This window comes from Falco peregrinus, chromosome 5, assembly GCF_023634155.1.
Source record: "Falco peregrinus isolate bFalPer1 chromosome 5, bFalPer1.pri, whole genome shotgun sequence".
NCBI classification, from domain to species: domain Eukaryota; kingdom Metazoa; phylum Chordata; class Aves; order Falconiformes; family Falconidae; genus Falco; species Falco peregrinus.
This window is the reverse complement of record NC_073725.1, coordinates 95,281,420-95,296,192: the sequence shown is the minus strand read 5'-3', so window position 1 is coordinate 95,296,192 and position 14,773 is coordinate 95,281,420. Positions and strand designations below refer to the sequence as shown.

The 14,773-nt window shown below is 38.0% G+C and overlaps 1 protein-coding gene across 1 annotated transcript in view; it reads left to right on the top strand.

Moving 5' to 3' along the window:
- The window catches only part of PPP4R2 (protein phosphatase 4 regulatory subunit 2), a 32,723-nt gene that overhangs the window by 8,190 nt on the left and 9,760 nt on the right, over positions 1-14,773 (top strand). The window contains exon 3 of the mRNA XM_055805319.1: positions 12,579-12,749. Within this exon, the coding sequence (XP_055661294.1) occupies positions 12,579-12,749 (171 nt within the window). The remainder of the gene's footprint in view (positions 1-12,578; positions 12,750-14,773) is intronic.

The window sequence follows — 14,773 nt, the reverse complement described above, 5'->3', positions numbered from 1 at the left end:
CCAGGTCTCAGTTATGGAAATCATACTACTTGAAGACAGTTACAATACTTCCGTGATGGCTGCATCTGATGAGGCTTTGCTCAGAAACTGCGATGACACTGGAGCACCTAATGCCTGTGTATTAGGTTGCTGAGGCAGGGTACACCTTGTCAGCCCAAGCTTAGTGTATGTCAGCTTAACTGCCTTGTGTAGAAGCCAACTGGGTGGCTTTTGTTTCTGGTTTTGGAAGGAGTTAGTAATAGAGGTGTGATTTACCTGACCCTAGTAGTACTGCTTTCAGACCTGAGTGCAGCCTGTGTGTTTGTGGGATAATGCATGAATCCTGGCAAGCGTGACAGTACAGTGCAAAGTAAATGCAGATCCAGAAGTACTTGCACAGGGTGCATTTTCCTTAATCTGGTTTCCCAGCTTTATTGCTTAATATAGTAAAGTTTTAATAGTATTATCTCAGTATGGTCTGCTGCTCTTCTGAGGTAACTAGTGGGTATCTGTGCACTTGTCATTTAACAGTGATAACTCCACTTACCAGGTAAGTTACATAATTTCTTTTGTTTATTTAGTTATTCTGTGCAAACTGGTGATAATTGAAACTACTTCAGTGTCCTGTATTAATAGATAGGTGTAATTTAGTTTGCATATGGAAGTGATGTATTTATATATGCAATTATCTAAACATTAGTTTTATATCAGAGTGATTTTTCTATAGGTAGTTACTATAGAGATAGTAATTTTAACTTCCTGCAAGTTCAGGAAGACTTTTGAATGGTGTAATGTTTTTCTTAAATTTTGACTCCTGGGCTTCTGCTATACAGGATCATTGAGAAAGTGTCATCTCTTTGATGTTTCTGTATTCTGCCTGCATCAGCTCGAGAGTACTATAGAATTATTATTTTTCTGTGCAGTATCTACTGAATGGGATGCACTCTGAATTGTGCTATGAAATTCCTGCAGAATCTCTGTAACAAGGGTGCACAGTAGCACTCTTGAAACGTGCCCTAGTGAACGCTGATCTGTTCAGTCAGATTTGTATCTGCATTGGAAATAAGTAAAATCTAAGAATAATCCACAGGATTCTTAGAGTTGAAGTTAACATGGCTGTCTAAATTTCAGCAAAATGTCCAATCATGTTGAAGGCACATCTGAACTGTGTAAGTGGTTTTTGGGAGGTATTTTGACAAGATAATGCCTGTCTACTATTGATCTGTGTGGCTAGTTCAAATGCAGCTGCATTTATCTTTGGGAGAGCAGACTAATGTAAATGTTCCTAGGGCTGGCGTGATTGTAACTTGTGAGAGAAGTCTGATACCTTCCTCGCTCCTGAACTTTGTGTGCTAGTTACTTAAGTGATACTGTTTATAATTCTGAGGTTAATGGGAATGTCTTTTAACTGATGTTTAAAGACTAAAAATGAAATTTAAAGAATATAGTCACTGAAATTGTGCCTCTTTCAAATAATTATTCCCAGTATAGTTTGATGTAGTAATAACTGGATCAAAGTTTTGCATTAAGCATTGTAGAAATGTGTAGTAATCTACTCCTTGTCTTGAAAATATGTTCTACAGAGATGAGGCAAATGTGGGCTGAGAAAACAGTTGCTGTACACAAAGTGGTTACTGAGAGTTCTGAACAATTCTGTGTGTTTATAATTAAGTTATGCAGGAAATACAGATTGTCAATCAGATTAAAAAGTGCACAAAACTCAAGTGATTTTAAGATAATCTAGTAAAAAGGGTGCTAACTTTTTAATGAAGGTAAATTAATAATTACACAGAACATTGTTAAAAAAAATAATCCGTAACTAGAGAAATAAGTATCCCGTATAATATGACAGCAGGAGGATACTAGGTCTGCATACATTGTAGCATAAGTTTAGTGTGGTTCCCTGAACTAGTGATTTTTCTGCATAGGAATAACGATAAAAGAAAGGTAACTAAACTGTAAACAAGTATAGTTGATATTGCTCAGATGGGTGGGCTTAGTTGATATTTGATGCATATCTAAGAGTGTTGTTAAGGCTTGGAGACCATTGTAGTTGGTGTGCACTTTACAGGAAAGTCAGTATCTTGTGTGATCGTTCTACTTGTAATAAAGCTTGAAATTTATAGGAGATGTTATTTGAATATGTGGATAAATGAAATTATGTGAAGAATAAGAAATCAGAGTAAGGTAAGAATTTATGTATTGGCACACCGTGTAGAAGAAGCACAGTAAGTGGAATAGTTCGGTGAATACACCAGTTTACTTTTTATCAGCCAAAGGGAATTTCAGGTGAATTTTCAAGGGGGATAGGGAAATTCAATAAAAATACCATCTACTTTTACTTCTGCCTTTGTAGATAAGCCACTGCTGGTAGTTTGTGGAAGTTTTGAAGGCTTTCAGTTACTTTGTGCGTATTGCTTTTCACTTTGTTGTAAGGAATTTAATTCTTGGATGAAGAACCTGTTGTAATCTTCTACTTTTTTTTTTTTGTCTGTGGTCATTTTTTGCCTTTAAAAGAAAAATAAATGTACTTGAGTTTTTTAGATAGCTGTATTAAAAAATGGACTTTCTTGAAAAGTTCTGAGTCCTAGTACAGATTTTTTTTTTTTCTGTTCCACAGAACAGCTGTATTCTGTTGGGGTCAGCTGTGTATTTATCAGCAGAGATCAGAATTAGTCCCTTGATGATTACAGATACTACTTTAATGTCTTCATCAGCTGTCTGTTTCTATAACTAAGCCTTAATCTTTGTTGTTCCTGGCAACAGCAGCAGTAATTTGCAAGTAGTAGAGAGGTGAACACTTCTACTACTAAAGTAGATTTACTTCTAATGTATTACAGTTTCTGTGGTTCTGGAATGAGCTCCTCACGCTCACAAGAAGGCGGGCAAAGACTTAATTTAGGCTGACAAGAATCAGCGAGTGAAAATGGAAAAATACCTTCTGTGCTTGTGGGAAATACCAGTTTCTCCTCTTTTGAGCTCTTCAATATATTTTTAATTAAAGTGAAAGGTAACATGAGGTCAAATCCTACTGAAGATAAAATGTGAGAGCTTTTTAATTTTACATGAGTTATCAGGTGAAAGTGAACAGGATGCTCCCCCAGGAAGAGCACTTGCCAGCATGTTTTCCTAACAGGAGTATACAGCAAAACACACCGTTCCAGTAAATTTGCTGTGCTGTGTTGCCTAAAGTTTAAAATTTATTGCTCATTCAGAAACACCGATAAAGAATCTAGCACTTGCTTATGGTTTTAATTTAATGTGAAGTTGAAGGGTTTGTCTGCTTGCCAGAAGCATTTAAGAAACTAGTCTGCTTTGATGCATGGGGGATTTTACTGTGTAAATGTTGTCATTGTTTGAAATTTCCCTTTGTAATCTGCAGCGCGTGGATGTTGTAAGTAACAAGTGTGCAAAATGAGGACACTAATTGCATTGAAAATAGTGAGTATTAAAATAAAGCACAGGAAGTAGAAATAGGCTTAAAATTTCAAGAATATTTGAAGCAAGGGTGGAATGAAGTAAGGTGTGTTCTTTTTTCTGGTACAGAACACAGCTGCTTAAAGGGATGGCTCTGCTTTCTACTAGTCACATCATACATCTTATTCTTCCTTATCTGGAGCATTAATTTTGTGGTTATATTAGTTATCTGCTTCACCTCCCTGTGTGTGGGATCACAGGGATGTGTGGGAGCAGCAGAGCAGGCTTGCCTCTTTTGGTGTAGACCAGGTACAAGGTGAAGCACCTGGTGGGACAGCACCCTCCTCCTCTGCACTGTGATGAAATCCCTGCTGAGCTACAGCATAGCTCATCTCCCCGTTAATGAGAGTTCAGTGTTGCCAGCATTCAGCCCCAGACTTTCTCAGAAAAAAACGAAAGCCATTTCTCTACCATTGAGCACTCCTCATTAGGAAGCAGTCTTTATTATTTGTATAATAAATAACGAAATGGTGAGTCCTGTACAAAACCGAAAATGTCAAATGGCAATGGGTTTGGTTTTTTTTTGTACAGAAATGCTGTTGACTGTTTTACAGGTGGTTCTTAACAAGTTTTTTACCTTGTACAACCCCTTTTATGTGACTGTACTGCCAGGTATCCTTGTTTATGCCCAATCAATGCGTCTGAAATTGGAATGCGCTAAGTAGGGTGAAGATTAAAAAAAAAAAACCAAAACCAAACAACAACCAAAAAAATTTTGTAGACTCTATTTACTGCCTTTCCATCCCAAAGCACAGAGATAACTGTGGAAGGAGATGAGTGAGAAGAAAAGGGTGGCCTTGCGCTCTTTCCCTCCAGAGGACTGCAATCCATCTATTCCTCTGCACAGCCTTAGCTGTCGATTCTGCTGGAGAGGACCTCTTCGATGCATGCTCTGGTTGCTGTGCTGCTGTCGCAGTGGGGCCCTCAGTCCTGGGCAGGCTTCTGACACAGGCTCCCAGGTGCTGCCCTTTCCGTAGCCTGGGGGAATGGAACTGCCCTGGGGCTTCTTGTACCTAGGGACAAGTGCTGTGCATTCTGGTGGCAGAGGTGGGCCTTTGGTTTGAGAAGTGGCGTGTTCTGTCTAGTCCACAATATGCCTGTTTGGGTGTGCATCTCGCATCAAGGCTGCAGAAGAGCATGATGGAAAGTTTGCCGCCTTGCACGGGGCTTTGAATTGGGCATTTGATTGCTGGGCACACTTCGGTTTCTGTGCCTTTTGACTTTTCAGGTAGTTCTGGGGATCCCATTGATAGACCAGAATAGAAAAGGAATTAACTTGTTATGAATGAATCCATGTTGCTTCTGACAGCCTGGGGAAATTACTGTGTCTAAGAGTGTATCTCCACGAGTGTTAGAGCAAGGCATAAAAGAGAAGAAATGGTTATTAAAGTTGGCAACTTGTTTCACTTTAAAACACCTGTTCCCTACTAGGAAGTCTCTGTGGGAGTGTAATCTAAGCCAACAATAATTGGGGGAAAGGGGGAGCTAATATAAGTGACTCTGTCTCTTGTTACACCTTAATCGAATCCCTCGGAGATTGTCCTCTGGTTCTGTACTCCTGTGTTCTGAGGACTTTGCCCTAAAATTGGTTTAGCGGAATGTTAAGTGCTTGCATCCTAAACATGCTATTTTGTACTTTTTTTTTTTTGTTTGTTTCTGCTTGTCAGAGTAGAGAAGAGTGGAGAGGGAAGCGGTCCGTTTTTTTCACCAAGTTCTGATGCTTCTTTTATGGCCTGTTCAGTGAACTGAATCAATAGATCTACTCTGTTTTCCTTTTCATTTTATGTTCTCTGTGGTATAGAGCATCTCTCCAAAACAGATGGCATCCTCTTAAAATTTAAACCAAGTAATTTTGTAATGAACTTAAACACTGTGAAATCTGAAGACAGACATCCCGCTAGGACTCCTGTGACTCTTCATGTTTTAAGTACATAGCTAGGTCTTGAGAAGCTTAACATCCCTGCAATATAATGTTTTTCTTAATTAAACCTGTAATCTGTGAAGCAATTCCAGAAAGATTTAAGAAATAATTGCAGTACCTTAATTTCAGGAGGTAGCCTTATTTTGGGCACTCTGAATACTTTCTCTTGTTCTTCAGTTAATTTTAGGTTTTGTCCTGCTTACCTTCCATGTGTTTTATTGAAGTTTGAGACTTAAAATCCTGTAGAGTTTGTCTAAACTGTATAGTTAAGTGTTAAGTTTCATATTTTAATACAGTTGCTAAAAAGGAGCTAGGTAACTTGCCCTAATTAATTGTCTTTTTCACCTGTGGAGACTTGTGGTCCAGTTGACATTTGATGTCCAGGTCGGGTAGTAATAATGTTGGGGATCCCTGTGTTGTAGTAAAAGCTTCCAGGGTAGTACTAAATATGTGAGAGAGAATTGTATCACATATTCAACATGGATCATTTTTCTTAAAAATAGTAGGGGAAGCACGGTGTGTGTATGAAGGAGGTCGGAATATTGGTATTACAAATTTTCTCCTTGCCTTGTTCTAGTTCTCTGACAGTTAATGTTTTTCTGTTCTCCAGATTGCAAGACTTCCCTCTTCATTTCAGGTTCTTGAGTTGCCTTTCATTATTCTGTTACTTTTAATTCTGTTTTTTAATGTTTGTCAAATCTTGCCCAAACAACTTTGTTAAACGTTTCTAGCGTTTCTCTTTTTTTTTTTTGGTGAAATTTTGGGTCTCCCAAAGTGAATATACCGGGTGGCAAAAGACTCTATACAAAACCTTGTCCAGTGGTTGGAAGAAAATGCCAGTTAGTTCTCTGACATTCAGAAACCATCTCGATAGTGCAAGCTATTGACAGAAGGTTCTCTCTTACAATAAGCAGTGTGGTAAGGGAGAAAGTTGCTTTCTCACATTTGTCAGTACAAACATTGAGTAAGCAGGAGGTAAGGGAATGGGGGGAAGTCTTTTGTACTCTGGGAGTGATAGGATTAGATTGTTTCCATATAGAATGCAATTTTGTTTTTGATGTGCGTGTTGGGAAAGATGAGTTCTGTGCCAATTGTATTAGGAGAGAAGCAGTCGTAGCTTGCAAGCAACTTTGTGGTAGTAATTATTTTAAATCAAAGCGTAGCATCAGATTACTTGAACTGCTTTCTAAGGTGACCTCTGTCCTGTGTTGAAGAGTGCTGTTTATCAACTAGAATTGGTGGATTGCTAAACTTGGTTAATGTTGCTTGGCAAACTTTGATCTGTAGTAACGGATTAGTTCCAACAGAAAATCATGTAGTTCAAGTACAGGTGTGAATTAGTTTACTTCTGTTAGAGAACAAAGTTACTGAAGATTGTGTTCTTCCTTGTTTCAGCTCTGGTAATGCTAGGTTATGTCCCTTGTCTCAATTAATCTTTAATTCTTCCTTCCCCGTGCAATGGAGATTTTTGCTGCCTCATCAACTTTGAGTGAATAAGTACATTGTTGTAGTACTGTTGTGACTGTAGAGTTTTCTTGCTCGCCTTTGTATCTTTCTTCATAGGGCTTTCTTGTTTTCACTTAGTAATTCTGACCCTGTCCTGGGGTTTTGTGTATTTGTATGGGGGATTAATTTTTTTTATTGGTGTTTTCTTGCTTAGCCTGTTACTTAGTCTCTGCTTGCTCATTCTGTGTCTTATGTCTTCCCCCACCTTTTTTTTTTTTTTAGCCTTTTCTCATGCTGCCTATCTAATTAGATGTAAATATTCTCAAAACTTGCTTACATTTCTCATGTTACTGGCTGTTCGGTCAGGTGCTGTCTGCTTTTCTGTTTAACTCTGTAAAACACAACTGAGTATTTTCAAACACTGAGGTCTCTTCCATGTTTCTCTGTTACGTTTCTAATTCAAGGTCAGGGACAGCATTCTGGTACAATATTATGCTGTTAAACATCTTTCTATACCTTAAAGCACAATTATCAGCATACATTAAATCTAGGATATAAGTACATGATACGAAGTAATGTACAAAGACTGAACTGTTTGACCCTGTTGGCTTCCATGCTTTCATCTGTCAAAGGTTTTTTTAAAGTAAATTGTTAAACTGTTAACATACACATTGGTACTGGGAGAGGTTGAGGTGTGTGGTTCTGCTATGACATATGTATCTTTACAAGCTGTAGTGCTGAAGCATGCTATGGTTGCTCCTTTTTAGCCAGTCATTACTGCCTCTGGTGAGTTTTCCCTTGCTGGCTGCTTTCCCCTGCCCCTAAATCAGTTTCTTTGTCTAATTTTCTGTATATTAGAGCAAAACCTTTTAGGTTGATATAATTGAAACATGGTGGATGAGCTGGTGGAAGTAGAGGGAAAAAAGGCCAGCTGATGATGGTTTGGAGTATCTGTTAAACTACAGGCTCATTAGCCCAGGGGAGCTGTCTCTCTACAGGTATATTTACACAGGTTGACCCGGATACTGTAGTGAGACATGCTTTAGATATATATAAAATGTATATAATTTTGGAGTTGTCATTCTCTAGAACAAAAAGTACGCTGAACCAAAACATTTTAGGATTAGCTAATGTTTTGAAGTACTCTTTTTGAAGATATTTTTATAGATTGTACTATGTTTGCAGGAATTTTTTTTCTTTGAGTGGCTATTAAAGAGCGCTCAAAGTTGCTGGTACAAATTCACAAGTTAGTGTAGCGGCCAGGAAAAGCATGTTTGGAGGACATAACATGCATTTAGAAAAGGCTGATCATGTACAATGTGGAGTGGGAAGAGCAAGTATTTATAAACAGGCCTGCTCAGAAGAAAGCATGAATAGTATTTTCTCCATGGAATTTCTTCAATTTAGTTTCTTTGCAGAGCTTAAAGTGTTTGTCAGTTATTATCTAGTGTGTAAAAACTTAATGAGCTTGTACATAAAGCTGTGTAGAAGAGTTTTCTTTTGCTTCATTTAGGCTCTTGGCTTAACTACAGAAGGTATTGACTAAACTTCGCTCTTTTTCACTATCTCCCATTTTGTAACTAAGCAGCTAATAAAGGGCTTGCATCCTAATGCTAGTTTGTTCTTGGGGAGCTTGTGATACATGTAGATACATGTTTTCATTTCTGGAAAACAGGTATTTGCCATTTGTTTATCTCTTCTCACTACTACTGTTTGGCTTTTGAAGTGACTATTCTTTCAGTGCATGTTGGTAACTTAAAATTTCTGAAGGGTGGATATTGTTTGCTTTGATAATTAGGAGAAAATGCCATTTTTAATCTGTTTATGAACTAATTGGTTTTCTCTATAGATTTGCAAGTGAGTTTGAAGCTGATACAGACTTCTTTCTACATGTCATTTTCATAGACTGGTAAAACAGGAAAGGTAACTTTCCTCTTTTGACACTCACTTTTGATCACTTCCACTGAAGTTAATGAAAACTAAGAAAATCTTACTGTCCTTGCAGGAAATAATTTTTTTTTTTTTTTTTGGCAGAAGTGAGTTCATTATATTAATGATTTCTTCTTTGAAATACACAGCCAGATTATTTTCAGTTTTGTAGATTGCTTTGAGTGCAATCTTTTATAAACAGTTTAAAAAGTGTTCAGAATTTGCAGTATATTTTCACACATGTAGAGAAGTTTCTCTAACAAATACACATAATTAAGGTTGCTAGAAGTAAAATTATTTTTATATAAATCCTTTATTAGTCCACCTTGTGTATTATTTTTGGTTTCAGAGGACTTGTTCAGAAGTAGCTTAAACTGGAGGCGTGGTACACAGCTGGCTAGGAGGTAGACTGTCAGCGTCTGATTACAGGGTGGTGGATGCTGCTGCTGAAGAGACTGGCTTTGAGGGACAAGGAGGCAACTGCAGTTCTGGATGAAAGCAGAAAGAGCAGAAACTAGCATTCCAGAGCTCTCCCCCTTGCTTTTGAAGCATTTTCCTTCTCCTATAGGAATAGTGTGTAGGTCTGCTCCCTTCCTAGCATCCTGGTAGGCACAGGATGTAAGTAGATGAAGTAAGAAAGAGGGGAAGAGGGACTGCTGCTTACGAGGTTGGTAGGAAGAGCAGGAAGAAGGTAACTGAAGGATGGATGGTCTGCAGAAGCTAGAATTCTTCATCTTGGGGTAATGATAGAAGCGTCGGGCCTAAAAGAAACAAGTGATGTGAGTTGTAGCTGCCAGAAACCTTCCTCCTCCTTCCTGCCTTCCAGGAATCCACTGTGGTGCTACTGCAGGACTGAATTTTGCTTACACAGTTGAAGAGTTGGGAACTGACTCAGTCTTTTGTGGTGCAAAAAAAAAAAATATTTGCTGTTGTGGCTGGAGTTCCCATGTAACTTACTGGTAGCAGGATAAAACTGTTTATCAGAAACCAGTTACATAGATTGCAAGTGCTTAAAGACCATTGTCTAAATGGTAGCATGTTTTGATGTTTAAATTACAACACTGAGATCAGGAGATAATGTTCGAGAGGCACAAGACATCTCTGACTTCGAAGCAGTTGTTTACGGTAGATACTGCAGTTACATCTAGTTGCAGAAGCAAAGTTGTTTTTAACTTGCTTTCAACCTGTTAGCTTTCATGCTGCTAGTACTGCAGCCACAGCAGCAGAGAATTTTGCAATGTTGAAAAAAACCTACTTGAGAAACAGAAAAAATGCCTAAATGGCAAGCCTGTCCTGAGCTCCTGCTGCTGTGGTTACACTGCTTTTAGCAACAGTTTGTTTAGTTTATTTGGTGCTGGTGTTGCTGTATCTGTGTTATCTGTAGTCAGGCTTGTGTTTACCCTTAAACTCTGCTTCTGTTTGTAGGCTGGACTGTGTCACCTGCTTGGCAGTCATTTATCAAGTGTTTTGAAATACAGGGTGAAAGATGCTTTTTATGTCAGTAGTGCAGTGTATTGCAGATGCAAGTTCCTAGCCTTTTTATAACAGAAGAAATACTAATGAAAAATAATATGGTTTAAGTGTCAGTTTTCTGGACTTCTATATAGGGGCCAAATGTTACATTGTTTTCTGTAGCTTCAGCATTGTAAAGAGGAGCTGGTAGGTACTGCTTTCAGGCAGTATATTGCCATTTTAAACTTTGTATGTTGCTTTATTTCAGCAACACAGCACTGGTTTAATAGTCTACGAAAAGATAAGTGTTAATATTTAGCAAGAAGTAAATAACAATGAAAACAAAAGAACAGCTCAAGTTCTAAAGTGTGGAAAATATTAAATGGGGTTGTCAAAGAACGTTTAGAATAATAGTGGAATCCCCTGTCATGAGGCAAGGAAAGCTCTTGGGATGCTCTGTAGGGAGTAATCCTTTTCTGGCATGGGGCTATTTACTGGGTCTTTTCTGTTTGTGTCTTGTGATGTGCTTATGTGTTAAATCTGTGACCTGTTCTGAAAGCTTTGGTCTCATGGTGGTAGCGCTGCAGAGTTGGATAGCTTTTTAATTTAACTTTTATAGTAGTAATGCCTAACATTGTACATTTGAAACATTATAGTATACTGCTTTGGCTGTATAATGCTAATTGGAGCAATAATCCAGTGAAGACTCAATGACACTGTTCAGTCTATCTATGCCATTCCCTTTTGGAACCTTGTTTCTTCTTTCTTTCTATTTTTGTTTCTGGTTTTGTTATTATTATTCACAAAGTCCTGCATTCTGCTCTGTTGTGAGGAGCCTAATGCTTTCCTGTGAAGGAAAAGGGAGGTTTGCTTTCCTCTTTGGATTTCCCCCCATTCTTGCCAATTTATCACTCCTAATAAGATGGGTTTTTGTATTTGAATTTCTATAAATAAGCTTGAGCTGGTTTTCCCCTTTTACATCTTGTAATTATTTTCTTAACACCAAGGACAAAACTAAGGCAAAGATAACATGGCACTGTGTTTCTGGTGGAAGCGGGCTCATATGGCTTCGTTGGCTTGTGGTTTCATATTTGGTAGTATTGGTGCTCAAGAATAGCATGTGGGATACAAACGTCATCTGGGGAGTCACTGCAGGTAGCTCACAGCAGCAGGAGTTGTATCAGCCTGACAGAAGGTCAGGTGTTACATGGGGTTGAAAATAGTCAGGGGCTGTTCAAACTAGCACTGCTACCAAGCACAGCCTGCAGAAATACAACCTGTGGCTAAATAGCATTTCATTCAGCAGGAGCTGAAGGGCTGTCCAGGGGTTTCGATTTTATGTTTGTTTGATTTGAGCCCGTTAATTCCAGATTACCTATGTTATAGATAAATGTCAAAGATAATTTTCTCTATTGCTGGTTTGTTATTCTTCCTGTTTCTTCTTTTTATTTGCTAGCATCTCCATCTTGTAGCTGTGAAAGCTCCTGTGCCAACGTTAATAGAATAAAATTGATAGTAACTGAACTAAATCGATTGCTTTCAAGTGGCTCCTTATTCTGCTAAGAAATGCACTAGCCAGGGGAGGCGCAGAGCTACTACTGTGACTGCTGCCTGGGGTGATTGGTGTAAAAGGGCTTTCTCAGCAGTTTCCCACCTTGTCTGTTGTATGCAGTGAAAGACCTGTTTTCTTGAAAGCATCAGTATGAAGAATTCCATAAATGATAAAGCTTTTAAGTTGTAAGGCAAGAAGGTTGTTTGAAAAGATCTTAACACATTACTGTTGTGGGAATATTTTTCAGGAGTCAAAGTTGTTTTGCTCAAATACTCATCATTGGGTTTTATCAGTGATACAAAATGTATTTGTTTTTCTGAGAAAAAGAGGTATTACTAAATGCTTTTAAGGTGTGTGGATACTGAGCAGCTAGTTTCAAAGTCTTACTGAAATGCTTTTTGTAATGGAAACAGGTAATGCTGTGTACAATTGCTGTATGATTTCCAGACTTGAAACACATTTTCTTCTTTTATTTTTTCCCTGCTTCTCTTGTGAGCTCAGTGAAAAGTTCAGGTGGTGTGTAGGCTCCCTGGTAAATTGTATAGAATGCGTGCATGTTTCGCATTTAGGTTAGAATTGTAATTAAGGAAATGGCTTACCCTGTTGTTAATGGCAATTGACTTGTGTAATACTGTTTTACTGTAATTTTTTAAATTATTGCCATGTTTTAAGTTCAGGAAGAAAAAATACTGCATTACTTGCCTCATTTATCTTAGGGCTGGCAAGCCAGCATGAATGTTGTTTCGCAAACACGAAGTTATGCTGTTTTTCTATGGTTTTAGGGCTGACTTGCATATGTCTTCATTCTTGTGTTTTATGCAGGGTTCAGTGGTCTCAGTTTAAAGGCTATTTTATTTTCAAACTGGAGAAAGTAATGGATGATTTCAGAACCTCAGCTCCTGAACCAAGGGGGCCCCCCAATCCAAATGTGGAATATATTCCCTTTGAAGAGATGAAAGAAAGAATCCTGAAAATTGTCACTGGATTTAATGGGTATGTATTGTTTTTTCTCTGAAATCAGGATAACAAAAATACTTTCTCAAATTTTAACTTAGTATTTTGTCCTCTCTATCTGTGACGGTTCATTTTGCTTCCTGAAATAGAAAAGCAGAAGCAAATGCATACCTTGGAAATACTCTCTACAGTAGTTTCAGAACTTTAACTTCATTATTCTGTCTTTGAATGAGAATTATGACATCCTGTGACATGTCAGGCACTTCAGTTTTTTCAATATGTATTTAGTTTTTAAGTAATACAGTGCAATGAAGCATGGCATTACAATCTGCATTTAGCAGGTGAAATAGTAAAGTCAGATTTCTTTTGATGTATTTTGAAATGCCTAACTGAAAGAAGTCTTTTGGTGTTTAGTTCTTAATTGCTTTGGGGGCAGTTCAGTAGCTTTTTGGGAAGTAATGCCGTGATAAACATGGTGTGACTAGGAGGCAAGGTGTTCCTGGGTTTGAATTGTTAAATTGGGCCGCATTCAAGTTCATAGTTCCAGTGTTAATTACTAATTGAGACTTGGGGTATTCGATCTGTTGCTGACAGTGTCTTAGACTAAAGTGTATGCCCTTTGCTGGATTTGTAATTGTGGAAGTTTTGTTTCCTTTAAAATAAAGCTCCTGACACTTTTGTTGGTCTTCCGTTGGGTGTGCCTTTCTTATTAGCTCATATAGTATTTTTCTTGTTTTTAAACTAGATTACATACCGTAAGCTGAGTCATCCTGCCTGTGGGTCTCAATGCTTGCTTGAGAGACTTTCAGCATTTTTCTCAGTTTGTCAATAAATGGGCATACTGCAAAGCTTACCTCCTTGTTTTTTTCAGATTTACAGGTGCTACTAACACATTCTTAGTATCATATTTTGAAGCTAGATTAATAATTTTTATTGTCATTGTTCCATACTGCTTAATCTATTTGCAGTTTAAATCTCTCTCATAAGTCAGGTTTCACTTCCTCCCCCACTCGCCACAATTCCTCTTATGTAGGATACTTCTAAGAATGTGAAATTCAGCTTGTTCTCAGCTTCCCAGTATTTATATTGGGCTACTTCACTAAGGGAACTTAAAAACAAACCTATCCTTTATGCCCAAGTCTGCCTGTCTCCTGCCTCCCCCAGCTTTTTGTTAATGCTTCACTGCCCACAAAATTTGTAACTTGCTCACACAGAGACAGCTCATGAATGGGCTGCTGTTACCTTCTGTTGTACCGAAGTGTACCGAACAAACCCATGGGTGACCCAAGTTGGGAGGTTACTCTGTGGCCAGGCTATTTTCATCTATTGCTGTAACACTTCAGAGTGCTCAACTTCCTCATACTTCCAAGTGAACCACCCAGTTTTTGAGGAAGCAAACTGCATGCGTTAGTTACCTTAAAGTAATACATCAGGATGTTTCAGAATCTAGGACTGTAGAAGAGTTTATTTAATACATCCTACAATCCCTACAGAGATGATACGGTTGTGAAAGCTGAAACGTGTGGAGGTGGTCCAAAAAGTAACAACAGCAGGTTTTATTTCGTGCGATTGGGTATATTAAGGCTTCTTATTTAGAGTTGTAGATGTCAGTGTGACTTCATTAATAGGATGTTTTTACTGGTGTTTGCTCAAAAGAGTGAGGGAAAGAGTTCATGAAAACTAGCTCATTTTTTTTAAACTTAAAAGTCAAAGTAACGAATTAAGAATGACCTCTGTTCTGGGATCTGTATAGATGATGTGCCTTTTAATGAAAGCACAAACTGGCTGTTTTAATGTTATTGTATCTTACTTCACGTTGCAGAGCCAGATTCTCATGCTGTACTTTAGAATTGCTTTGGAGTAGGGACTTTCTAAAAGACTTTCTATTTTCTTTATACTTTGCTAGTGAAGCAGAAAGTTCCAAGGTAAGTTACTGGGAATGTCTGATGACAGGAGTCTTGACAGCATGAATAAACTAAACATAATCATCATCCAGATTTCCATTCATGCGTATTGTTTTGCCATAATTTAATAAAGCTTTTATATGCAACTTTCCCATATCC